Source organism: Pyxicephalus adspersus, chromosome 10, assembly GCF_032062135.1.
Source record: "Pyxicephalus adspersus chromosome 10, UCB_Pads_2.0, whole genome shotgun sequence".
Lineage (NCBI taxonomy): Eukaryota > Metazoa > Chordata > Amphibia > Anura > Pyxicephalidae > Pyxicephalus > Pyxicephalus adspersus.
In genome coordinates this window covers 46,489,737-46,515,565 of record NC_092867.1, presented here as the reverse complement: position 1 = coordinate 46,515,565, position 25,829 = coordinate 46,489,737, and the positions used below count along the sequence as shown (strand labels likewise).

The 25,829-nt window shown below is 34.4% G+C and overlaps 1 protein-coding gene across 1 annotated transcript in view; it reads right to left on the bottom strand.

Annotated features, from left to right (window-relative positions):
• Positions 1-3,431: 3,431 nt before the first annotated feature.
• The window catches only part of CHAT (choline O-acetyltransferase), a 43,159-nt gene continuing 20,761 nt past the window's right edge, over positions 3,432-25,829 (bottom strand). Inside the window, exons 6-15 of the mRNA XM_072423861.1 lie at positions 24,914-25,094; positions 24,162-24,339; positions 20,479-20,648; positions 16,410-16,510; positions 13,957-14,085; positions 12,654-12,776; positions 11,824-11,965; positions 10,306-10,368; positions 7,877-8,014; positions 3,432-4,649 (exon numbers count right to left, since the gene is read on the bottom strand). Coding sequence (XP_072279962.1) covers positions 4,386-4,649; positions 7,877-8,014; positions 10,306-10,368; positions 11,824-11,965; positions 12,654-12,776; positions 13,957-14,085; positions 16,410-16,510; positions 20,479-20,648; positions 24,162-24,339; positions 24,914-25,094 — 1,489 coding nt within the window. The 3' untranslated portion in view covers positions 3,432-4,385. The remainder of the gene's footprint in view (positions 4,650-7,876; positions 8,015-10,305; positions 10,369-11,823; positions 11,966-12,653; positions 12,777-13,956; positions 14,086-16,409; positions 16,511-20,478; positions 20,649-24,161; positions 24,340-24,913; positions 25,095-25,829) is intronic.

Below are 25,829 nucleotides of genomic sequence, written 5' to 3'. Positions count from 1 at the left end.
ACACTGTTGTACAACAACCAATGATAACAAATTCCACAGCCTGGGATTTCATTAGTGTAGCTACACATAGATTTTTTTAAGCCTGACATTTAGTTTATTGCAGTGTTTGTATATTAAGCCATTTCAGTCCCATTGGGGATATTTTCCTTAACTCTGTGGCCTATGGACACTACAGGAAAGGAAAGAAAATCTCTCCAAAGTGACCCATCACTTTCAGACCTGGAGACAATGGTCACCCGGAAAAGTGGTAACTTGATGGCATTTGACAAGGGTTTAAAGACTCCCTCCAGCCATTGTCTATCAGGGTTCAATGGAACTCTAGAATTCTTCCAGAGGTTGTTGGGGTTCCTTGAGCTTTGGCTGATTGACCTCCCAATTGATTGTGACCTTTTAGTTGTGTGGCCAGCTGTTTAGGCTAACTGTAAGGGGGGCATTCTTTCCACTGACCACCAGTGTCAGTGATTTTTTTTTCCATTGACCTCCTATAGTTTTAGCAGGAGTTTCCTAACACATGGAATGAAAGGATAAAACCTTTGAAAAAGGCATCCTTACTTTATCTATAATATACAAAAACGGCTTTACAAATTGATTTTATTGTTCTCTTGCTACTACTTTTTTCTCACTGATAGGTATTTGCAACTATAGTAGGCACTTCCCAAATAGTCATTTTATCAGCCTGTCTCATCAGATATTCCTTTTACATTTGGAATAAAATTGTCCGAGCCATCTGTCAAATGACAAACTCTACCGTCTGTTACTATATAGTAAATATGCTATTTTTTTAATTTTTCTGTTTTAGGGGGTACTTTCAGACATCTCTGCCCCATCCCCTGCAAATGGCTTTCAAACTACTGCATGGGTGGTTGTGATAATAAAAAACAACTTGCATGACAGTGCCCTCAATACTGCAATATTGCCATTCCAAAACATTGGATAGAGGTTGCATTTCATTTATTGTGCGAGTTTGGGAAAACTCATGTTATAAATACATTTTTTAGGCTATGCAGGAACATTATTTCTTAAAATAGTATACACAGTGGAAACAGAATTATATGTTGGTGGCAATACTGTAATTTAGTATTGAATTTGCATTATAAATACATATCTCTGGCCAGAAGATGGCATTGGTAGTTATTCCTATTTTTAATATCACATGCTTGGAGAACAGAAAAAAAGCAATATACTATATACAGATATGCACACTATACAGTATTACAAAACATACACACTTACAAACATCTCTATATTTCATTATGCATAGCTTTGTTGAGGTTGGATGATTTATATTACTTACAAGTTTGGCACTAAAGTCATATGCATTGCAAAATCAGACATTGTGGGAAATAAAGAGACAAGCTGTACTTGGCCAGTCTCCAGATTACAGAAGTGGTATATAGCTACTACTCAGCACTTACTATATGCATAAATGAAAACCACTTTTATTGTAAACTGGACACTTTGGATCATTTTGCTTCAGGAGTCACTTTGTCTTAAAAAACAATTTATATTTAACAAAGCTTACAAATCTAAGGTGGCTAATATACCCCGCAGGTTTCATGTGTTGATTCCGTGACTTTATCTAAAACAACAGGAAACCTTGTTGTCCCTGACAATGTGGTATGTCGTCAGTCAAGTGTCACTCTGTTTTCCCATGTTTTTAAGAATTAGAAACTCTTTTCTGTGTATTACTAATCCTGTGAAATTAGGACCAGTTGCTGCTGCACGTGTCTCGTCTTTGCCTACTGCCTTTTTATTTTTATACAGGGCTTAGTGGTAAGCAGTACCAAGCAGCATTGACTGGCATCACACTTGTTGTTACCTCTCTTGACTCAAACAGGAATATTGAGTTAAGATAAAGGTTTCTGTGCAGGTAGCTCACTGAGAGGTCCTCTGGATTGTACCTGACTGGGGGATCCCCCCTTGTCTCAATGAGTATTTGACATTGTTAGTTTCTGGAACATTTGAGATAATGGGGCCCGAAATTAAAGCATGAAAGACCTATTAGGTATGATAAATGTTGACTTGTCGAATTATTTATTAGGCAATTTTATCCTCTTACATCATCATGAATTATTGCTATTTATTTTATTTGAAAATGAGCATTGTCCAGCCTTTCAAGATAAGTATTAGTAAGTATATATAAAAAGACTGATATTTTCAAATGGCAATGTGTTTCTTCTACAATATGATGGTATTGTTTTTTTTCATAGACATAACATGCTTAAAACCAGACTGGTTGCAGACAAAAACACATATAAGTTATGTTGTATTAGACTAAATCTAATATTAGTTTAAATACACAAGGCCTCGACTCAATGAGTCCAGTTTAATCTGATTTACGTTCGGAAATCTCCATTTAGGTAGTTCTTATTACAGCATAATTGCTGCATGCTTCTACTAATGAGACCTTGGCATAGTTGATTAAGAACTACATTATTTACATACTAATTACATTATATTCTATTTCTGTACAATATTTTAATCTGAATAGACAACTTTATACATTCATTATATAAAATAAAAATTGTTCATACATTTTTATTGCAGTCAGTAACTCTGGAACATGGAAGGTTATGCATTTTAAACTCCTTTGCTCTTTGGCAGATATGTCAAAATATGCACCATATACACATCTAAACAATAGCCTTCTCAAGCCTAAATATCTTCTCTAATATGGCTTATGGGTAAACCCCATTTTTCTAAAAATAAATAAATCCATATCTGATATTGAAATGTCTGTAATATGTACAGTATATTTAAAATGAGAAATATGGCCCATTCTAATTTAAAATGATTATCTCTATTCTATTGGCCTGTCATTTCTATCTTATTGGTATGACATTCAGGTTGTATTATAATTTTTTAAAGCTTTCTGTTTACAATTGTGTTGACTTTTGTATAGTTCTCCTATACTTGCCTATATGGATATGACCTACAATTTAAGTGTTGGGCATGACTAAACTAGTATAAATATCACACCAATAACCCTTTACTCATCAGCAGTGAAGAGCACATTTCATATTTGTCCAAGAAGTACCCTAAAAGTATATTTTTTGTCCTAAATTGCTCTTGAAAAAAATCTTGTATGTGGATTTGCCCATGGCCTGTGGCCTCATAGCTGTATATCTTCAGTAAACAATCTAAGGTGCTGCTGCCACTAAATAATTATTTTGGAAGATTTTTGGTGATGTCTGCTTTAACTAGATGGAAGCTTCCATACAGACACCGTGCAGAACAAGACACAGAAATCAGTAATAGGGCAGATCAGCTGAAGCGAGACCCCACAAGAAATACTGATGACTAGTTCTTTACACCCTGCCTGCTACCTTTTTAAGGTACCGTTCTCCACTTCTCTTTAAATAGACAAATTATATTTGTGAATATATTTATATATATATATATATATATATATATATTTTATATCTAGGAGCTTAAAAGTCACGAAAGGTCAAAATGGCAGATAATAGGATTTTATTGATCTTTGAATTTTGTGGTCACTTTTAAATTTATGATTTTGTTGTATTTACACTTTCACCTATTTAGAGCTGCTATATGCCTTTGGAGGTCACCAGACCAATAGTTTTTTTTATATTAAAGCACAATTTACACTAGCTTTACACACAACACCACAGATTGTGAATATTAAAACCTCGCTCAGGTTCTTATTTCTGCCTATGTCCCTGCTGGGGATTTTCCCTGTCCAACAGTTATCATCAGAACAGAAAGTTAAGCAAAAATCTTCTACTGGGGAAAAAGAAAGCAACAAATTCCTCAGAGCTTATGTCCAATTGTGTTAATGCCACCAATTTGAAATCAGTTTGAATCACTTCTGAGATCATTCTGGAATTATCAACATCCGCTGTGTTTGACCTGCAGTTGACCTCTTTTTGAACTGAACTTGACATGCTTCAAGTAGGTTTTGCATTGTCGAAAAATCAAACAAAACCCCACTGACGCAGACCCTTACAGTGGTTCTATTGCCTCCTGACACTACTGCTTGTATTATTTTTCATTACTCCCTGAGTTCTCATCGGACAATATCTAATGGCCTATTGGGATCACAGACATCAGTAAAAGTCTGATAAAAATTTTGGCTGTACTTGCTGAACCTGTGCTGAACCCCTTATTTCAACCCATTCACCTCAGGTGAAACACTGTTTGTTCATTTTAGTTGATTAGTTTGCTGTATGTATGTATAATAATGTATAATTTAAATGTTTTTTAACTGCAACTTCAGTTTATTTTGACTTATCTCTCTCTCTATTACTTTTTTACCTGTTTCCCTAATATTTCAATGATAAAAGGCAACGTAAAGATAAATAAATAAATAATTGCAAAAAATAAATAAACAATTAAAGTAACATATTTTGCATGTTACACGTCATCTAGGTTTTTTGCCCATTTGTGGATTCTAATTGCTTTTCTTTTGCTGGTGTTTGTGGCTTAATGTTGTTCTTAAGGCAAATGTCACCCATATCAGTCAGGCTTTCCTCCAAAGCTTTGGCAAACATGGTGGATGAAGTCTCTTTGCAGTCTCGGAAACTTGAGATGCAGAAAAGGATGTGTTCAGGCTGGGGGTTATAACAGGCACCATATCCATTGGGGACTACTGGGCCATAGCAGCAGAACATTTCCATTGTGGTGGGAACCTGAAAGTCATTGCAAAATATCCATCAGAATTTAACAGTAGTCTCAAACCTTCAAAGCAATAATTGTCATTACACAAAACATTCTTACTAAAGAGCTGAACCTAAAGCAGTGTTTAACATCTTCAATCAGATTTTAAATTGAAATTTAGGCTGAAGTAAGCAATAATAGCTACGATTTTGTATCATCAGTGACAACTAATAAAGGATGCAGTCAGAATTAGAAGGAGTAAGCGCTTCGACTGTTATAGGGGCCTAAGTAATCAAATGTGAAAAATGTGCAAATTTGGGGTTAAATGTGGGTGAAAGCATTTATAAATAGCTCCCATAGTGTTATAATTGTTATTAAATGTACGTTTTTATACCAACAAGAATATATCAAGTAAATTTTAGGATGTCATTTTTTGCTGAATAAATAATGCAAAATGTATTTACTGGGCCTGCAAATATCCAGACTATTCTAAACTAGCTAGAAATGATCTGTGACCAAAACCATGAACAATTTTCTGCACTGACCAGGCACTTAAATTCTGACAGCTCTTTTCTTCATGTGTCTTTTTCTAGATAGAATCAGAGATTAAAATCAAGATTGCTAAAACGATTTCCCCTGAGGATTTGCTCAGCATCAGGACCATGAATTTTATCATAATCTCAAACCCTTCCAACTAACCCCCCCCCCCACACACACACACACTTTAAGTACCTTTTCTGTCCTTTAGACATCTTCATGGTTTAATAAGGGAAACTTGAAAGATAGGAAGGGCCAGACCATATTACAGCCATACAAGGTCACCTATATTATAATCCCGCTAACAATTTAAAATGTCTAGATAGCACAAGCGTACTTTAAATCCCAGAAAGTTTTTTTTCCTGCTTGCAGCGTTTGTTTTTTTACATTTTGTTGAAATATGCATAGTTTTGAGGAGCATATTTTTTATTGTAACTAGAAAAGCTTTAAAAAGAAAACTGTTTTTTGTTATTTTTCTGAATGCAACTTCTATGTAATTGATTCATTCCCTAATCTTTACACAGAATATTTATTTACAAAGTTTTCTCGCTATTGCAACAGCACATGAGCACAATTATTATATAAGATAGGAAAACAGTAAGGCACGTGCAATTATTAAATAGCGCTTGGCAACAAAAATGTTACTGCACCATAATTTTAAGATTATTGCTTCCACAGCATTCAAACCCATGTTTGGGATTCTCATTCATTACAATAAAAATTCCACGCCAGGGTGTTTGTGGGCATCATATTTTTAGCAGTAAAGAGAATGTCCTTTGCTGCATTTTTAAACTTTTTGACCACTTGTAAATGCTTATGCCTATAACCTATTATGTTCCTGATTCTGTTCTGGATGAGTTCAGTGCCATTTGGATCTAAAGGACTCTTGGATTTATAATCAATGTGGAATATTTATCCCTATTATGTTATATTTATTTGGGTTTGATTCAATAGTTTTTTTTTGTTATTTTTGAGATTATTATTGCCACTTGTTTATATCTTAATATATTGATAGTTGATTACACTCTGAAGTTGGCTGCTGTATACCTTGTGCTCATTTTACTATTATTTTGTTTTCTGAAAGGCCTATAACTGCCTAAAATCTTTTTTGTAAATGCGTTCGTTGGAATAAATCAGGGTGTGTTTTTTTTTTTTAAAAAGAGTGTAGGCTTAGCCTTAAAACTATGAAATATTTCTGCAAAAACATTGTAATTTATTTTAATTTAAAAATGCAAAATGAACACAAAAATAAGAAGTGTTTTAACCTGTATTCTTTATAACAGAATAGGCTAAGAACAAAGGTTGTTTTGTTTACACTCACTCGAAAAGATGAATCACATTTACTAATGGAGCTACTTGAGTGCTCTGGCTGTCCTGTGGTTTTCAGAGTATTCAAGACGAGTTGGCACAGCTAGCACATATATTTTGGCTTTTTGCAAAGTACCCTCTTTGTAATACAGTTAGTGCATCATCATTTAAATGATTAGGATATCCAGATGTAGGCTGTGGTGGGGTTTTTAATGGGTATGATGTATACTATTGACTGGAATTTTGTAGAGAGACAATTTATTTTTAACATTTATTTTATTTGAGAGAGCTTTCCAAACTTTCTCCTTTCTTTTTCTGTTCTCCTTTTCCAACCAACTCCTTTATAAATAGCTCACAATTACTTCACTTGTCTATAAATGGCACCAAACCACCATTAATGAAAAACTGCAAGATTCTGTAACACCCCCCCCCCCCTCCCCTCCCTTTATTTATGCCTACAATGATACATCTGTTCTTAGCACAGTACAGAATTATATAGAAGAAAATACCATGCTAACATCATTTGTGATTTGTCCATAATAATGGCCCAATAAACTGCACACAATTGAGCTGTCAGAATAGGCTTCTCAGATTTTTGACTAAAGTACTCCTATGATAACCACTGGTGTATAATGTCAGGATTGTTGACTTTTTGGGGGCTTAATCCTGATCTGGAAGCCTTATTGGCACACTTGGTACAGTCATAAATTATATGAACGTTATGCTTCCCGTGAGAGGTGTATGCGATGTTTAATCATTTACAGTTAGCAAGGTTCTGCTGAACGCTTTTAATTTGTTTCATGACTATTTCCTATACATGTAAGACAATTATTTTGTGGTGGCTGCTTTTTGGGTGCCTGTCTTTTTTTTGCACATATTTCTTTTAACTTCCTGCTCTGCCTTTTGTCCTTAGTGGGACATTAGAAACGCCTGATGGGGTTACAAGGCTTAATTACACCCCACCTCGTGCTCGTGGTTTTTTGTATAACTTATATGATGCTGTGCACTAAGAATGTGCTGCATAAAACCACAAGTTTTACTTTTTTCCTTTATACACCAGCACAGTACATTGGTGTGAAAATGTACATACGACAGCATAAGACAAATCGCCTTGTTCTTGCGTTGAGACTATGTTGACAGACTATTTCCAATCCAAGTTGTAAATGATCCCTTGGCTATTTCCTGCCATTTCCAAAACTATAGAATGTTTTGAATAAAGTTAAGCTTTTCTAAAGGGCCACAGAATCAATTACATTAGACAGTCCATGCTGTGAGTCTACTGCCCTACCATGGGGCAACCAGATGGCATCCCCTTATACTTAGCTGTACATGACTGATGCACATTAAACATATAGTATAAAGTCTTTTACTGATGTAAATGACCCATGTAATCATCTTTTTGTTAATCACTTACCTGACTAGTGGAAAGAACGAATCGATTACTGGTCAAGTACATTTCATCTGTAAAGATCTCTGGTAATTCTTTGCAGTGTTCTTTCGCTAACTCCCTAAGGGCTAGTAAGTGGTTATCTATTGCCTTGCCTGTAATGGCCTGTGAAAAAAAAAGAAATATAGTTTAATGTTTTTACCCTTGGGACGGGACCACCCCACAAATTAAATATATAGCAGGTAAATAATAAAGAAGGTTTCCAAAGCAGACAGACGTCATCATGTGTCTGCCTGTAGCAAATGCTTTTAGCATAAAGAACAAATCGTGTTTCTTGTCTTGCTGAACAATTTGTGAGTTACTGTAAGCAATCAATGCAGCTGTTTAAAGTACTATTCTGTGGTACCATGAATTGGAGCCTACTCAAGCCTTCCTTTTTTCATTCTCGAGTGACAGAATGGAAAGGAAGGTAAGTATATTGAGCTGGTTGAGCTTGTTGCTTTGCCCTGCATGAACAAGGCAAAGACTTACAATATCTCTTAGGCATGATGGTGGCACTAAAAACACTACAGTGTTTGGTAGTGACATTTATACAGTTTTAGCATATGTAATCATTATTGGTACATTATGCAGAGAGGGGTTAATGCTGAAAAGCAACAAACCCCAAAATGAGTTCTTCACCAGAGCTATGTCCTGTCACCCCAGTCACTTTGATTTCTATTCAAACTCATTAAGAGAAACTGGCCAGCAGATTAAATGAAATGTCATGTTACCACATAACATTTACATTTTTCATAACATTGACATTTTGCAACATTTATCAATGCCATGCCAGATGGGAAATTGAGAACAACTAATATTATACAGTACTAGACGGTACATTTGATTAAACCATTTGGAATAGAATCTCAGGGGCACCAGATTTATGTCAGATAAAATCACTTGTGTGTCCAAACAAATAGCGCAACACAAGAGAATTCAGTTAAAGGTTTAAAAGGTGCATCCTATAGCAAGAGATTTCCAATTATAATAATACAATTTATCTCTGTTTTTTTGTAGCATTACATTATATCATAATGCAGTATTTACAAATGTAACCTACCTAGGTCTGCACAATTTTTTAGTTTTAAAGCTTTATTACAAAGGGATTATTTTTTATATAAAGAATCAAAGGAAAATGGGTTTTTCACTCACTTGTTGCTTGAACTAACATTTTAAAATTTTAAAAGAGTAAGGTAAATTAGTGATATGTTATATTATATAATGTATAAATATATATATACACTTATGGTTTGGTATAGGGTGTATCTGCCACCCAGGCTTTGGCTATCATTCCATGCCAGGAATAAAGGAACAAAGATTTACTGTTTAGAGTGTGTTCTGTACTGCAAACATTCTCTACTCCACCTGAATTTAACACATTCTTCATGAATTTGGTTGTATCAACCTCCAAAATTTTACCATTTATTCTGCTGGTTTGTTGCAATTTCACTCTCTGTTTACAGGTGGCTTTACCTATTAATTGCAGAAAAGATGTGATCACTATAAATGGTGCCACAGTAGGACTACAGGCAGTTTACCCTCCTTCATAAGTGTTGAAAGTCCTATAAATTGACAGGGGTACTATGCCATTGTTGATTATGTAATAAATATCACAGTGCCCTACAGTAGTTAGGCATCATTGAAGACTGATGGGATTGGTGTGGGAGTAGGGGTAGTCTATTAACTGTATTCATGACTGTTGAGTAAAACAGAATTGTATATATATGGCTGCTGTACACTTGTGTAGGGGGGTTACCTGCATATTCAACGTATGAGGAAAAGAGTAGCATACATGGATGCTACAGAGAGAGAAGGCATACGTAAGTGGCGGTCACAGGGATTTGTGTATTTGGTATAGATCTATAATAAAACCTTACACAGTCAATAAAAATGTTTTCTTAGGGCTTGTTCACACACCACATATGTGCATTGACATTTGTCAACACCTTTTTTGATTGACAGTCCTGAAAGTATTGATTTCTAAAGAAACCTTATCAGTGATTTCTCTTTAGCAAAGCAATGTTCAGATGAAGGAGGTTCAGGCACGTATTGGCACTTTTAGTTAGGTGACAGGGTTGATTAAAAGGTATCCATATTTTTTTCAGAGTCTCCTATTTACTGCCCAGTGGTCCCCCAGGATACCATGAATCTTTCAAAATGAACTCCAGGCTGATATAAAAGATACACATTAATTGAGCTCTGTACTAATTTGTGCATTGTGAGTCATATTAGTTGCTGGAATTTCCTTTTTCCTGCTCTGCACATTTGGTTTTGACCTGGACACTGCAACTGGTGCTCTGCTCAGGTGCCGAGCTGGCCATCAAGTATACAAGTTGGTAGATTCTGATGCAGATGGGTGAAGAGCTAAAATGGTCACTGTAATGCTGCATAAAGAAAGATAATTTACTACATACCAAAATAGTGTAATTTGTTTGAGCTTCAATAGCATTTTGAAGAAAAATCATTTTTTCTGAATCCTGTAAATAAATAAAAAATATATATATAATGTTACATATATATATATATATATATATATACACACAATTGATACATTTTTGTTAATGTTATTAGCTGAATTCTATGCTTTTAGGTTTTGATTTATTTATACCTATTGCTATCTTTTTTTTTTAATTGAAGTTTTTTTGAACATTTCAAATAAAGTAAACATCTAAATTACACGCACACATTTTCAAAGAATATACATTACTATTGTAAAAAAAAAAGGATATTTCACTTTGGACTACTTACTGCTTAGGGACTCATCCAAAAAACTCAATAGAGCACAGATGGTTATGTAAATATTTCTTCACATTACTGGGTGTATTTTATATCAATATGTATAGGGCTATAATAACATCTATACTATATAGATGGACCTCCTATATCTGATGGTCTGTAAAATGAGCACATAGGTAAGAAGGGGAATAAACAAGAGAATAGAGTTCATCTTGGTGCCCTTGTGTCTCAATTTCCATTAAAAAATAAATTACTTTTTCTAAATATCGCCCTTTAAATCTTTGGTCACCCCCTTAACATGGCTGACATAAAAAAATACTTAACATTATGCCCAGCCTTATAGTTTTCTGTGTGGCCCTGTCTAACATTACACAACCTTTACAGCCACCCAGCTTTACCTTCCCACCCAGCTAGAAAAGTACAGCTTCAGCTACAGGATTGAATGGAGGAAACATTGTGTATATGTAGTAGCCACAAGTAACTGGACCTTTTTATCTTCAAAAGCAGGGCTGCACAAAAAGTGAAGTGGTCCTTTAAGTTGTTATCTATTATTTGTATCAGGCTGAAGTGACTTGTTCAGGAGAAGGTGCATTAGCAAACATGTAGTTCATCCCATAGTGACCCCAGCCTGCTCCCACATGTTAGCACTTAGTGCCTATTTGACTTGTCACCAAGCTGAAGTATTGTCACACTGGATGGTGATACAAACAAGTATTTGTAAAGAATATTTTTAGAAAGCCAGTATCTGAACTAGAAAATGTGCAGGATCTGCCAGAGTTGCGAGGAGGATATCTGTAAAAGTTTCTCATACAGTTTTGCAGCTATTCTACCTAAACCTGGATTTGGCCTTTGAGTTTAAAATATATGATAGATGTATTTTTTTTCAATAAAAAGACCTACAGTTAAGTTGAATTGTATGCAACAGCCTTTCTTGGTAAAGAATCATTCTAGGTCCACTCTGATGGGTAAATGTATCTATTCTTACTTTGGAGAATTACCAGGGTAGTATCCATATTTCCCTTACCAAGGAGTTAAACTTTAAACTGTTTTATATTATTATGATAATGAGAAGTACAGGAAAGTTATAATAAACATTGCCATTTACATGCAAATAGACTATACTATATATATAAAAAATGTCAGACTCGTTGTTTTTTTGCAACTAGTGTAGATAATAATTGGTGTAAACAGCATACCGATATAGTAGACTTCCCATCTGTGATTGCTTTTACAAATGCTAGAGCTTCAACAGTAGATGATCTTATGTTGTCCACTCTCCCCCTCCGGAAGCGTCGTATTGAAGCACTCTCATAGGTCGGGACAAGTTTTCTGTGGCACCTAGAGTGTGTGGAAATATTCTTAATTTCAGAAGGAACATAGAGTACATGTATTTCTTTTAACAAATATTGCTGTTTAATTTTGAATTAAAAATTTTGAGTAACTCTATGGGGTCAATTTTTAAAACAGTGAATTAGACATTCCCTCGTGGGAATCTTCTAGGTCCATGTGTTTCAATGACAGTAATTGATTCCCAACAGGGAATGTTGGATTCCCTGTTTTATAAATAGAGTTTCTAAATAATGTATTTAGAATAGTAGTTGGTGGTGAGTCATTTCCCCATTATACCTTTCTGTGCTGGATAGAATTCTGGATGATCTGATCTGATTTCTGCTCATTTTGACTCGGGAACTAATGGTCTTCAAATGTCTTAGATACAGATTTCTCAGTATTTGCTTTTTTTTGCATACTGTTATTTTGTAAGAGTTTTTATTCCGTCTTTCAGTATTATCCATTAATGGCTATAGACTTGAAAAGGGTTTTCAATTAGACACTGGGTATTGCTAAGCCATTGTCTTATCATTGTGATTTACTAATACAACTAGTTTTCCATATAATATAACCTTTTACAAATATTTCTCTAAATGCTAAAAAAACAAGGAATCAGTTTAAAATATTAAATAGGAACATGTGGGTCTAAGGAATGCTATTTTATTTTTTATAAAATGGAACAATGTAAATTTGTTACCTGTAGAATGCAAGCTGGAGTGATACTTGGATGTAAGCATCAGGGCTCATTCTTTGCTTTTTGATAAACTCTTTTCCATACTTTTTAAACCTATACACTGTGAAATCAAGATTATTTACAAGCCTGTAAAACATAGAAAAGGTAGGATTACATAATGGATGCTACAAATAAAAAAAACAATCATACTCTAAGGAGTTATTGCATGCTAGTGTGACAGTAAATTGTAGTTTTAGTGTCTCTATTGTTTTAACATGCAGTAGCTGAAGTTATGTATGATTATGTATTTTAGCAGAATAGACATAAAAAGATAACACCATTTTTGCAATTCCCTACAACAGCCTGTGAAATGTCTGAACCAATCAAATTTACTGAATTTAAAGAAAAGTTTTACCAACTAAAATATTTTCACACATATTTATATTCCAAAATTAATATCATTATTTATGTGTATTGAATAGGGTGTTTGTGACATGAATGGGTAAATCACAAGAATAAATGCCCAGACTGACAAATACTTTATGTGGTAGTTGATATGAATGCATCATGTTCATACATATTCAATATATGCATTAGCTGTTTGGTGTCTTGCTTTATTTTCCAGGAGCCCTCACAGTACCATTTATTTTAATCATAATCTAATCTTTGGTGGCTGTTGCAGTGTTTGCCATTGAAATTTACAGTATATAACCTATGTGGTTTCTAAGAAACATCCTCAGTTGCAAGTCATTAAAGTCTAGACAGCAGAACACAAGTTAAACAGCACAATTCCCCTGTGGTGGTGATTCATTATGCTCTATGTTTAAAGTTTATATAGTAAATATTGACACCATTTAATATGCACTTAAATACAAAAATATGTGTGTCCTATGTAGTCACCACTAGGATTTCTATTGTCTGGATTACCAGATTTTAAAAATATCTGAATAAATGACTAAATGTTAAAAGTTTAATTCTACATTTTAGTGCTGTTTGCACAAAAAAACAGTTAAGCAAGCTTTGTTTTTATTATTGGCTAATGGTAAATGATCTTTATAATAGAACACTTTGTTCCACATGAGCAGAAAAACACTTTTGACTTTATAGCTTCTATGGTTTCTGAGTTTTACCAGTAATGAGACATAGCATACAGGTGAGTACTCGATCTAGTTTTATAGATGTAGCAAAACCATAAATAAAATCAAATATAAAATTAAATATTTACTAACCTTTCATTCAACAAACAAAAAGTTTTTATGTATTTGTTCATAATTACCATTGTGCCAAACATAAAGTATATAGAAATGGGCAACAACCATGTACATACCTTTGTAGCTTATCAGCAGCAGATGCTAGATGGCTTTGAATTTCAGGGGAACACTTCCACCTAAGTCTTCTAGGAGCTGGTAGTTCACTGACTGAGTCTGCTCTCACTAATTTTTTGGGACTACTTTTCCTTTAAAGAAAATGAATAAAAAACATTTTAACATCAGGATACAAATTGCATGATAACACACTTAAAACAAGACTACATATTTGTTTTATTTTTTATCACCCATAGCCAATTATAATGAGTTGTGTGGAGAACACAGTAATAAATGTTTTTGATATATTTTCCCCATGCTAATGATACCAGCATGCTGGTTGGTGTATTGCCATTTAAACACCTATACAGGTTGTCCCTGGGTTACATACGAGATAGGAACACTGGGTCTGATTTATTAAAACTGTTCAAGGCTGGAGAAGATACACTTTCATCGGTGAACCTGGGTGATCCAGCAAACCGGAAAAGGGTCTGGTACAGGAATAGCAAATGGCTTTTAATAAATCCATTCCAGGTTTGCTGGATCACATGGGTTCACTGAAGAAAGTGTATCCTTTCCAGCCTCTAAGGGCTTTAATAAATCTTGCCCTGCAGGTATGTTTTTAAGTTTAATTTGTGGAATGGAAGAATACATTATTTTAATAAATGCAATATGGATAGATGTTTGGACATATTATTAAGCACCGTGGTGTTAGTTACTGTAAAAAATGCTCACTGTGAGTTTATCATAAACAAAGCAAAAAAACAAAGCAAAAAAAGTTATGGAGCCTAGACATTCATTAACTTCTGGACCAAATTGTGCTTTCATATGCAAAAAGAAATGTCTGCAGAATTTGTCTTGGTCATTAAAGACTTACAAGAGCTTGAGGAACAGCAAAAGACTTCTTCTGCAAGTCATAACAACTGCCCCCCTCCCCCCATCAAGCCTCCGTATTGCACACGAATTAGCAGGGAAGCTCATTCATATCTAGGAGTCGCTTTTACAGTCTAGGACAAGTAAGTAATACCCACAATTTCTTGTACCTCCATCTGGGGTCTTAGGGGTAACTAGATAGCTTTGTGTTTTATTACACATTTCCCCCTAAATACTATTCTAATGTTCATGGTTGAAAAACAGGTTAGAAGGAGAAAAGTGAGGGGCTTCGGGCTCTTGTTTTTAATTATGTATTGTTTTAAAAAGCAGTATAACAGTCTGTTGTCATACATCAGTACAATAGTGTGTTACATCACAAAAAAACATTCCCTATTGTAAAAACATGACATGGTGATTGGGTAAACTAAACAGTTGCGTTCCTGGCTAGAAAGAAGGTGTACATGAAAAAGGTCTTGTTACCCGACGCATTTCGCCACGGGGGCTTCCTCAGGGGTATTAAACAAGCATAATATATTGCAGATGATGCCTTGGGTTAGAATGTAGTATAAAGTATGGATGTTTCCTGGTCTTTAAATAGCCATTTCCAGCAAGACGCTTCCCTCTATACTTTTCTCCTCCCTCAGCCACGGACTTAGCATTTCATGCATTTTAAAACCAGGAATTACTGGTGCTCTGCAAATGTCTTCTATACAACAGCAGTAAACTCATAGATAGTATAATATACATGAATTTCAAATCTAGTTGATTAATTATAGTTAATATGAATACATCCCTTAATCTAAATAGAAATCTGTCTTATCATCTTTTATCACTACATCCCATCAGAAGAGATAAAATAGAGAAGATGGTTAAAAGATCAGTTTACCCAGAATTAATGTTTACTCGGAATGTCATGCTCAAGCAGATGGGTTATACTGCCCAGAAGCTTCTTGTCCATTATACGAGCATACGACTCGTACAACAGCATTTCTGTACTTCAGTTTTCAGGGTTACTTATTTAAAATTGTAATTAAAAAATATTTCACTTTCCCATTAGACTGAAGGTGCAAGTTCTACATTTTAGAGGGCATATCTACAGTAAGGTAAATGCTGTTTTTATAGTTTTTAGAGTGAAGCTAGAAGTTTAGGGAGGATCATGTTAATGCTGCTGATTATTTAAAGTAAAGCTGTAATTCATTTCTTTATTTTAAAATTGAAAGCCATGCCTTCTTCACCGTCAGGAGGTTGTTTTCTAGATTGATCCCCACCAGCCTGTCTTCACCCTGTTCCATAATAATGCCATTTTATGGCTACTGAACGACCCACATTGGACAGGGAATGTACTTTTATGACATTTTCTGACTCTCACCAATCTATTCCAACAAACTTTAACCTTTAGGCCAGCTTTTGGTATATTGTATTTATTTTTATGTGATAAATTTAAGCTACATAATAATTGATTACAGAAAGCAATCACTTGCACGGTAACTGATCACACCTTGACTTTCAGTATTTATATAGTTTAAGTATTTGGAGCTTGACTTTGATCCATTGCTTGGGACTGCTGTTCATAATTGCTTTGAACATCTATCTTACAACTTACATGTACTTCAACAAATGCTCAGTACATTGCACAAGGACTATTCCATCAAAAGGCGAATGTTCACATATAGTTCCACAAACTCCATCTCTTCCAACGACAAACTGCAAAAAGATAAATCCATCATAAATATAACATAACATATATTGTAACAAATAATTAAACTGCATCTTATATTACATTGAAGGTGAGCAAGCAGTTTAATTTTTCAAGTCAAATTATACAATGAAGCTATATTTATCAAGTTGTAGCCAGTATAATTTGCATGAGTTAACCTCAGCTGCTTTGAATACAATTTGCTTCATCAGAACCATATATTACCAGTGCATAACTGTGAAACAACTAACGTAACATTTTTATGTTAATTCTAAATTTCTAAAACAATTGTATATCTCTCTTCATTTAAAGACATAGTTATAAGTTCAAAATTAAGAATCAGTTTAGTATACATTCCAAAATACATTCCGTATATGTATATAATTTGTGTAAAATAAATATTCTCCATATTTGCTTTTTCAAAGAATAATCAATTGTACTCTTTTAAGTCAGTTTGGATGACCCAAACTGTCACAGAGTGAGCAAGACTTTTGAGACAGTACCTAATAGGGGATCAGGTGCCTCTTAAACTTGTTACTCATGGATCAAATGGTTCAAGCCCTCAAATATTAATGTGAGACTTTGCTAGACTCCAGTGTATTGGTGCTTGGATTAGGACATACACAGTGAACTGCGCAGAATTTCCTGTTTTAAGTGTTGATCTGTGTATCATACATCCAACAGAGCATTTACAGATTTGACTTTTGTTGGAGATCACCTATTACAATTACACCTATAACATGATGCTGGAGATTTTGTCAGCAAAACATCACACGAATGCAAATTTAAATCCAATACTGCAAGTCTAGAAAAAATAAGACATAAATTGAATCTTTCTTTACGACCCACATTCATTTTGTTTCCAGGTGACTTTGGAGAAACATTGTAAACATACCCAGCCCTACACCTCAATCATTTCAAAAAGATTGTGGCAAAAAAACAAACAAAAAAATAGACTGATGATTCAACCTCTTTTGCATGCTAAGTAACTAGAATTCAAAGCAACTCTGCAAATAACTGTGTTCCTTCATTCTAACAAATCTTCATCACAGCTTTTGGTGGTTTTATCAGTTGGAACTTTCTTGGCTTGGGGTATATCACCCTAGATCTTCCCCAGAAGTGATCTAGAGGCCTAAATTGAAATTTACAGTTTTTCACAAAGAATCTTGACAGTTTGGGATATAAATGCTTAAAAGTAAAATGATTCATAATTGCATCCATGCGTTTATTAGCAGCTTTACTTCATCAAGGAGATTTTTTGGTGTTAACCAACGTTAAGAATGCAAATTTTTTTTTAGAGCCATCAATGTTTTCAGAGATTTTCTATGGGAGAAGATTTAATTTCAATTTGTGGTACCTCTTTACAGCCTTTACTCGGCTCACTCGGCTCTGCTGTTTACAGGAGATTGCTTTTGTTAGTTGTCTGGATGACCTTCTTCTAAAAGCAAAATCATACTAGACCAGCTTCTGTCATTCCCACCATATTGAGGGTTTGTCAAACCACTTTACACTAAATCTGTCAGATGGTTTAAATCACTAGGGATGCTTCCTTGTATCTTTTTAGATAAGCAGGATCCTTTCCTTTTTGCAACACAGTATATATCAATAAAATGCAAATTACAATCAAAGGTCATTTTGTTCAATTGTTATTTTGCAATATTTTTTCTGGGCTATACCTTTTTACAGGGGGTTATTTTTGCTGTTTATCCAATTTGACTACCTTTTGAGAATATCAGTAAAATTCTTCAAAAAAAGGCTTAAAAGTCTTCAAAAATGTTTATTCTTCTCTAGCTCTTATACATCCTAGAAAATGCTTTCCATGCTTGAAATATTGTTAGAAACTTTAAGGTAAATTTTCTAAGTAACATCCTCCTTTCAAACTTTTTGCTATGGTGATGATCTACTTATAGATCTATATATTTCTTTCCACCATTTCTTAGTTGATAGGACAGACTATATTCTATACCATTAAACAAATGTTCTGCATTTTCCTGTTTCTGTGAATCAGGGCAGTCTTAACTTCTTGAGGTCTGGTCTTCAGTTTATAATTTTAAACGGTTAAATTAATAATATTAACAGACGCTAGTTTTTGCCAAAATTTTTTTACATTAAATATCACAAAATGTAATCTATAGATATGGGACCATAATTTTGTTTCATTTCCCAATCAAATCAAATTATAGTAATGCAAAAGGAAAAGCGGTGATATTACCAGTACAGGGAAGTATTCAAAGCATAAAATTATTTTGTAATAACACAATTATAGTATAATTTACATACGTAAACTTGATTCAGAAATACAATGTAACATTATGGTACCATTTTGACTTTGAGCCACTGTAATTCGTTTAATAAAATGTGTTCCTTTTCAAACCCTTTTCTGATTTTTGTTTTCTTCTACTTTCTATCCCTTAAACTTTTTTAATATTTAAGTTTAATTTTTATCAAATTAACAAATGTAGTAAAAAAAAACAAACAAACAAAATGACACCTTTATTTCTCATGTAACTAACTTTACAATGCATTTTGTACCATAGGCATATATTTGTGTCATAAACAGGGCAACTTGAAGAATACAAGTAAAATATTTACTTTTTGAACTCCAATACCTGTTTATTTTCACTTGCACTTTCAAGGTATTTTTTTCATTTTTTTATTTTTTAACTATTTGTCATTTTTTTTTTTTGGGTGGGAATTGTGTAATTACATTAACATCCAGTTGGAACAGATAATGCTCTATTTATAAAACCAGGAATCTGACATTTCCTCAAACATTCCCTGTTCGGAATCTTCCAGGTCCATGTGTTTCAATGGCAGTAATTTATGCCCACCTAGGAATGTGTGAGGGATTTCCTGTTTTATAAATTGAGCCCATAGTGATTGAAACACATTATTTTTTAGTATTATGAAAATGGGTTTAAACTTCAAAAATGGTTTTATATCTGTCTGGTCCTACATGTGTCATTTGATATTTTTTGTTTATTTTTTCTATGAGCATCACAAGGACAGGAAGTAAGAGAAAATCTTCCTAAATGTAAACACAAACAGCAAATGTTCAGATACTAATCCAGTCAAAAGTGGGGTTAGGTAGAACTAAACTAAAAAAAAAACAAACAATCCCACTTACCTTTGTTCCCGCTGGAGACGTCTTTGATCGGGGTGACAGGGTATTAAATTTAAAAAAAGAAGGTAAATTTTACTCTAAGGTAAAAAGGTTGTCTACCCTTTTCTGTAAATAAAATTGTTGGTGATAGCTGTTTATTCTTACATAAGTTGTAACAGTCCCTGTGCAGATTGCTCTGCATAAGGTTGTATCGTTAAATTCATTTTAAAATGAAGAAACAAGATGGTTTGTTGGAACAGTAATAGCAGCATGTTCCAATTACTAATTACTATCATATTGGACAGCACTCAGGAAAAGGTCTAAGGGGATGGAGATGATTATTTTGTAGGCTTGTACTTAGAACAGATGGATTGTATGTTTTTTTTTCTTCACAAATCCCATTAGAATGGTCAATTTTGTTTGTTTTGTATAATACATCTGCATTTGTTTTGAGCAGATTTTCCTTACAGTCAGACATCAGGCCAGACTATGGCGTTCATTTTTTGATTGCCAAAGGTGTGTTCTACATGTCATGACAATCAGATGTTAAAACAAAATTATATTACAGTTTTTGAGCCCTATACTAGGATAACTACTCGGGCCCTCCTTTCCTATGCTCAAATGTTCCAGCATTGCAAAAATCAAGTTCTTTTATTGGGGTCCAGTACAGAAGAACCCCTTGTCCCTTGACCCCTTGGTCATAAACAAATAATACTTGTCATGACTTTCTGCTTAAATTGAAATAGCCCTGTTTCTGTTGTAGTGAGCTGTATTTAGGTTTCTCTATACTGATAAGACAGAATAACGACTCAAAACTTTTAATATGCCCAGGCCTGCTTCCAGTATTACTGGAATATGTAAATACACATTTACCTGCATAGGCTTATCATACCATCGATTTCCTCCATTTTTAGCATAACCTCCCCCATGAAGAAGTTGAAGAGCTCTGTTGGTTTCATTTGGCTCCATACCAGTTGGTGCATCTAAGCACACTAGGCACATACATCTTTCAATCATGTCCAAAGAGTCACGGTTTGTGGAATCTGTGAAATGTGGATAAAACATAGATTGTTAGAAGCATGTCAGTGTGTTATGTCTATAGGTGCAGCAAACAATATATTCTTGTGTATATTTAGTAATTTAGTTTCATATTTTTTTTTTAATCAAAATGTGTGTATTCACATATTAAATAAAGCAATGTACCTGCAAAAACTGAAACACTTCAATGTGGTGGTTGTGGCTAATACTGTCACATTGCAATGATGGCAAGGTGTTAATCCTGACTAGGACACTGTCTGTATACAGTTGTATGTTCTCTCCATGTTAGCATCACGTTTCCTCCAGGCACTCCTTTTACCTTCCGCATCCCTAAAACATGCTGGTAGGTTAATAGGCTGCCCCCATTACTGGCCCTAGACCAGGCATGGGCAAACTACTTCCCGCAGGCCGTATACGGCCGAATAGGGATGTTTCACCGGCCCTGGCCGGTGCCATCCCGACCAGGGTCAGGGGAAAGACCCAGCTGGGGGGGCGCACAGTTCAGAGCCGCGGAACACGTCCCCCGGGTCAGAGCCTGCGATGGGAGAGTGGGCGGGCTGTCCCTGCACACAACACACCCACTCTCTTATTGTAGGCTTAGATCTGCAATGGGAGAGTGGGCAGGGTTATGCCATCATGACGTCACGTTCAGTGGCGTCATGATGGCATAACCCCGCCCACTATCCTATTGGCCCGGCCTCTATGTAAAAAATTTTTTCAGATTGTGGCCCCTGAGTCAAAAAGTTTGCCCACCCCTGCCCTAGACTGTTTTATGAACATTTGACTGCAACTATGTTTGGGACATTAGCTTGTGAGCTTCTTTGAAGGTCAGTTACTGAACTTGAATTATTCAGTGTGCTCTGTAATGCACCGGGTAAGATGTTACTCTTAATATTAAAAATATTATTATGTCTATTATAAGGGATTATTGAGTTTTAATGGTGAAAACCATTGAGTTTTAATGGTTAAAATAATTATTCAATCTAGGTGATGCAGACTGAATGACTGGATGGTATTTTGAATGAAGAATACAGCAACATGCAAAACATGTTAATGTGCATTGTAGTAATGCATGTTTCCTAACAAAATGCACAGACAGGGCCACAAAAAAAAATAACAAGTGTAGACTTATTAGACCACATGGTCTTTTCCTGACATCACTCTTCCATGTATCTATATTAGGGAAGTTTTTCACATTGGCCTTTAACCTGACATTATATTATCAAAGGAAACATATACTGCATGCATAAAATGTATTTTCCCTTACGATAGCCAGCACTGTTTCTTTTCAAACAATCAGAAATGGTGTACATTATTTCTTGTAACGGTGTTGCAGTTATTCATTTACTGCTTCATATGCTGTTAGGTATTTGCAGACTGCAATTCTTAGATCATTAGGCAAGAATGCTCAACAAATATAGTATTGATTAGCTGGCAAATTCAGACAAATACAGTATTGATCAGTTAATAAATCATCGCCTAGTTCAGTTTTGCTCTGTTTTTGCATTAATCAGAAAGCCTCAATTTTCTGTTATTAACTGGATTATTAACAAATGCTTATGTAAATGTGTTATTTAATTCTTTTAAACAAATATTAAGATTCCCATACTTAAAAAAATGCAATAGGTCCTTCCGGATCTGAGAGTATTTGTGTGTCTGAATATTACTAAATTGCTAAAGTTCATTCAGGTTTACCTTCATTTTGGTCTTACGTCTAACTTTTGGATGCAACTCTAGGACAGGAATAAAGGTAAATTTTCCCAAACGCACATAAACAGCAAAAAATAAATTTGCAGATTTTTTACCTCTTCTCATTTTAGGCAAAATTTTAAAAAATAAAAAAGTTTTGGCTATACATGGATTTTAAGTGTTCCTAACAGGTAACGTATACCAAACATTTACATTACCATATTCATTTTTTCTATTAATAATGCAATGTGGTAAATTTTATAAAAGTTAATTTAAATAATATTTCAATATCTGTTTTAAAAGCAAGAAGAAAAGTATCTGACAAATCCATGTAAATACCTTATGCAAAATGACTTAACGGATTATCCTCATGCAAGATTTGAAGGCTTAATAATTCTCTTAGAAATCTTGCAGTAAGGATGGTGATTTAGGTAAGTATTCCTAAATATACCCAAAATTTTTATGCTGGGCAGGGTCACAATTAAAGTGACCTTTACATCCTTATTGTTGGAAAAAACACGGAACAGCAATTGGTTTATATTAGTGTCCCATTATTAAAGCATCCCCAAAAAATGTACAAAATGAAAAAGGATTAATTACAAAAACTGACGTTTGGCATTTTGGGATCAATAATGTTTAAATCTAGACCAGCCTATGAGTACAGCTAATAAAGTGCTAGGCAGAAAAAAATTCTTTCTCCTTCCACTGTCATTGTTTAATTGAATGAACTTTCATTTAAAGATAACAATGTTCCATTTCAAAACAAATTTTACTTTTATATGAAAAAGGTTTTAAATATTTTATCTTTACCACAATATGATATGGTAACTTGAAATATAGCATGTTTGTATTAAAAAATGAGGGAAACTATAAAAGTGATTAGTGGGTGGGCTTGGAAGTTTTTGTTTTTTTTTCTAGTAGAATTGATTTTCACAGATTCATGTGGAAAATCTAATTTTCTTGAAATTTTAATTGAAATGGTGCTTTTTTCACCATGCCATGGAAATTCATCCTGAGAGTCATCCAATAGTGTTGTTACTGCAAAATATTCTGAGCATTTACAGCCATACCCAGCAACATAACAATTCTGCATCCCCTCCCTATACAAGCCACAGATTAGTAAGTCTCGTTTCCATTCCAATTCTTGTTGTTCTTGATGAGTATAGGGAGGGGTTGTTCAGTAGAGGAAAAGCTATACAAGAACCTTTAGAACTAGAAGACAACGTTTTACTAAAGAATTACATAAATCAATTATAAAATTAAATTGCTTTTGTGTTAAGAGAGATATGGCTGATCATCTGCTGAGAGGGACAACTGCTTTTGTCATCCCTGTTAGTAGCTTCTCAGTGGTGCTGCTACTGACCCATAGTACATTGAAAAGAAAACATGGTCAATGCATGGTACAGACTCCTTGTTTTGATAAAAGTTCTTTTTTTACTACTACAGAGAAGTTCTTCGTAAATTCTCTGTTTACCTTTGTATACAGTAAGAACACTTTGCAGACTATAGGTACGCACCACAGTGTCTGCAGCTGTGATCCGGAGATTGTCTTTTCAGTGTTTTTTAATTTTCCAGTGAAAAATGTATACAGAAAAGCTGATCACAGTTGTGATCCTGATTTTTCTTCAAACTAAAAACAAATTTAAACATCAACAACAAGTTTGCTAATCCCTTTTTTCAATTTTAATGTTAAGTGCTTCACTATTAAACTTGGTTTCCTGTAAACATTGATCATACTCACTGATCAAGTCCCTTCTACCATCTTTATGTTAAATTAGTGAACAATTGGTAAAACAAGCTTTTTTAATCAAGGAAAATATACAATTTACCTTTCATTAGAATTTCTCTTGCTTGGGCCCATTCAGATCTCCCATCAGATGTCAATAATCCAATAGGTGGAAGTCTCTCATCTTCATTTTCTGCCATTCTAACTATTTTTTTGAGTTGAGTAAACAGATCCCCTTCACTGAGACGGCGGAAGTTGATGACAACATCTAATACAAAGAACTGCAATGCAGATGACAAATGCATTAGTTATCAAGACAGGTTTATCATTTTGTAAAGGAAAACAGTAAAACTAATACTAACATTTATCGGAGACTTTCTTGCTGTACATAATTTTTCTTTGTGTCACCATGTAAATCTACAAGACCATAAAGTGAGCATATTTACAAGTTACATCATCATGGCCTGGCCAAATGAAATAGCCAAAGATCCCTAACCCAATAAAGTCAGTAAGAAGAAGTTGTCCTGTCAGTGGAACAAGTGGACATTGCATTGTAAGTGTAGAGATGCATATAATATAGTTTAAATGATCAACTTCATAAAGGGCAGGCACTTTAAGACACTTGATGGTGCAAGCATTTAAAAGCCATGGTTATTTTACATTGGCTATTCTATAGTTGAAAACCTTGAAAACTAACCTAGAATATTGCTCAGGTTGATTATGCAAAATCCTTACACAACAACACAGAAGTAGTTTCTTGAGTAGGTTTGATGGAACTTTGTACTCGACTATTTTAAAACCAGTTAACAACATAGTCTTTCAGTATAGTTGTAATGTAATGTATAACAAACGTACCTGGTTGTTACATGCAACAATTATATGCTCTGGTTCTGGCATAACACTGCTTTCTTGTGCTACTAATGTATCTTTAGTTCCACCTGGAAGACGGTAAGATGAGAAGAGGCCATAGTACTGCTTCATACACATAGGCTGCCCGGAAAGCTGACCACGAGCATAGTCAATTGGCAAAGCTCGTCTACAACAAGAAATATAAAAAAAATCAATAATTAAAACATAAGTGTAATACAAACTTCTCTAGTACTATCCGAGTACATTACTGCTATACCAGTAATCCTCCTACATACAGCCTTGCTGCCTAGTAGTTTAGATTCTCTATCTAGGCTCACTGTTTCAATTACTACCGCCTATGTATACTAAAGTGACCTGCTTTTAGGTTCTGCCAGTGGATTCACATTTGTTCTTGTCTGTTATTCTGTGGCTTGTCTCTCAGCAGTTGTTATTGGGCTATCCTGGGGATCAGCCTTGGTTAATGGGTTTGTCATGCACAAATTAGTGCATACACTTTCATGTGCCATTATATATATTGTGCTTTCTGTCTTCTATTCTTTTGTTTTCACATTTCTTCTAGAAGGATATCTAATTTTTGTAACACGGTATTGTTGATTTTACAAAGTATACCTACTTCTTATGGTGTCCCTGTGCCTCTGAGTGGCAGAATTGTGTAGAAAAGGCTTCCTATTGGCTGATTCTCCATTGCAGGGAATGCTTCAAAGTTGTTTTCAATAAACAGCTCATATTTACATATTAAAACAAATATATTAAATTAGCTTTTCTTTTTGGAAATAATATGATTATTAAGCTGTATGTAGAAAAAATAGTTTTCTATAAAATTTCTGTTCACATGGGGGCCATTGCCATAAGTCAGTTACAAGTTGTAAGCCTAGATATCTCTGCTCACATCCATGATATT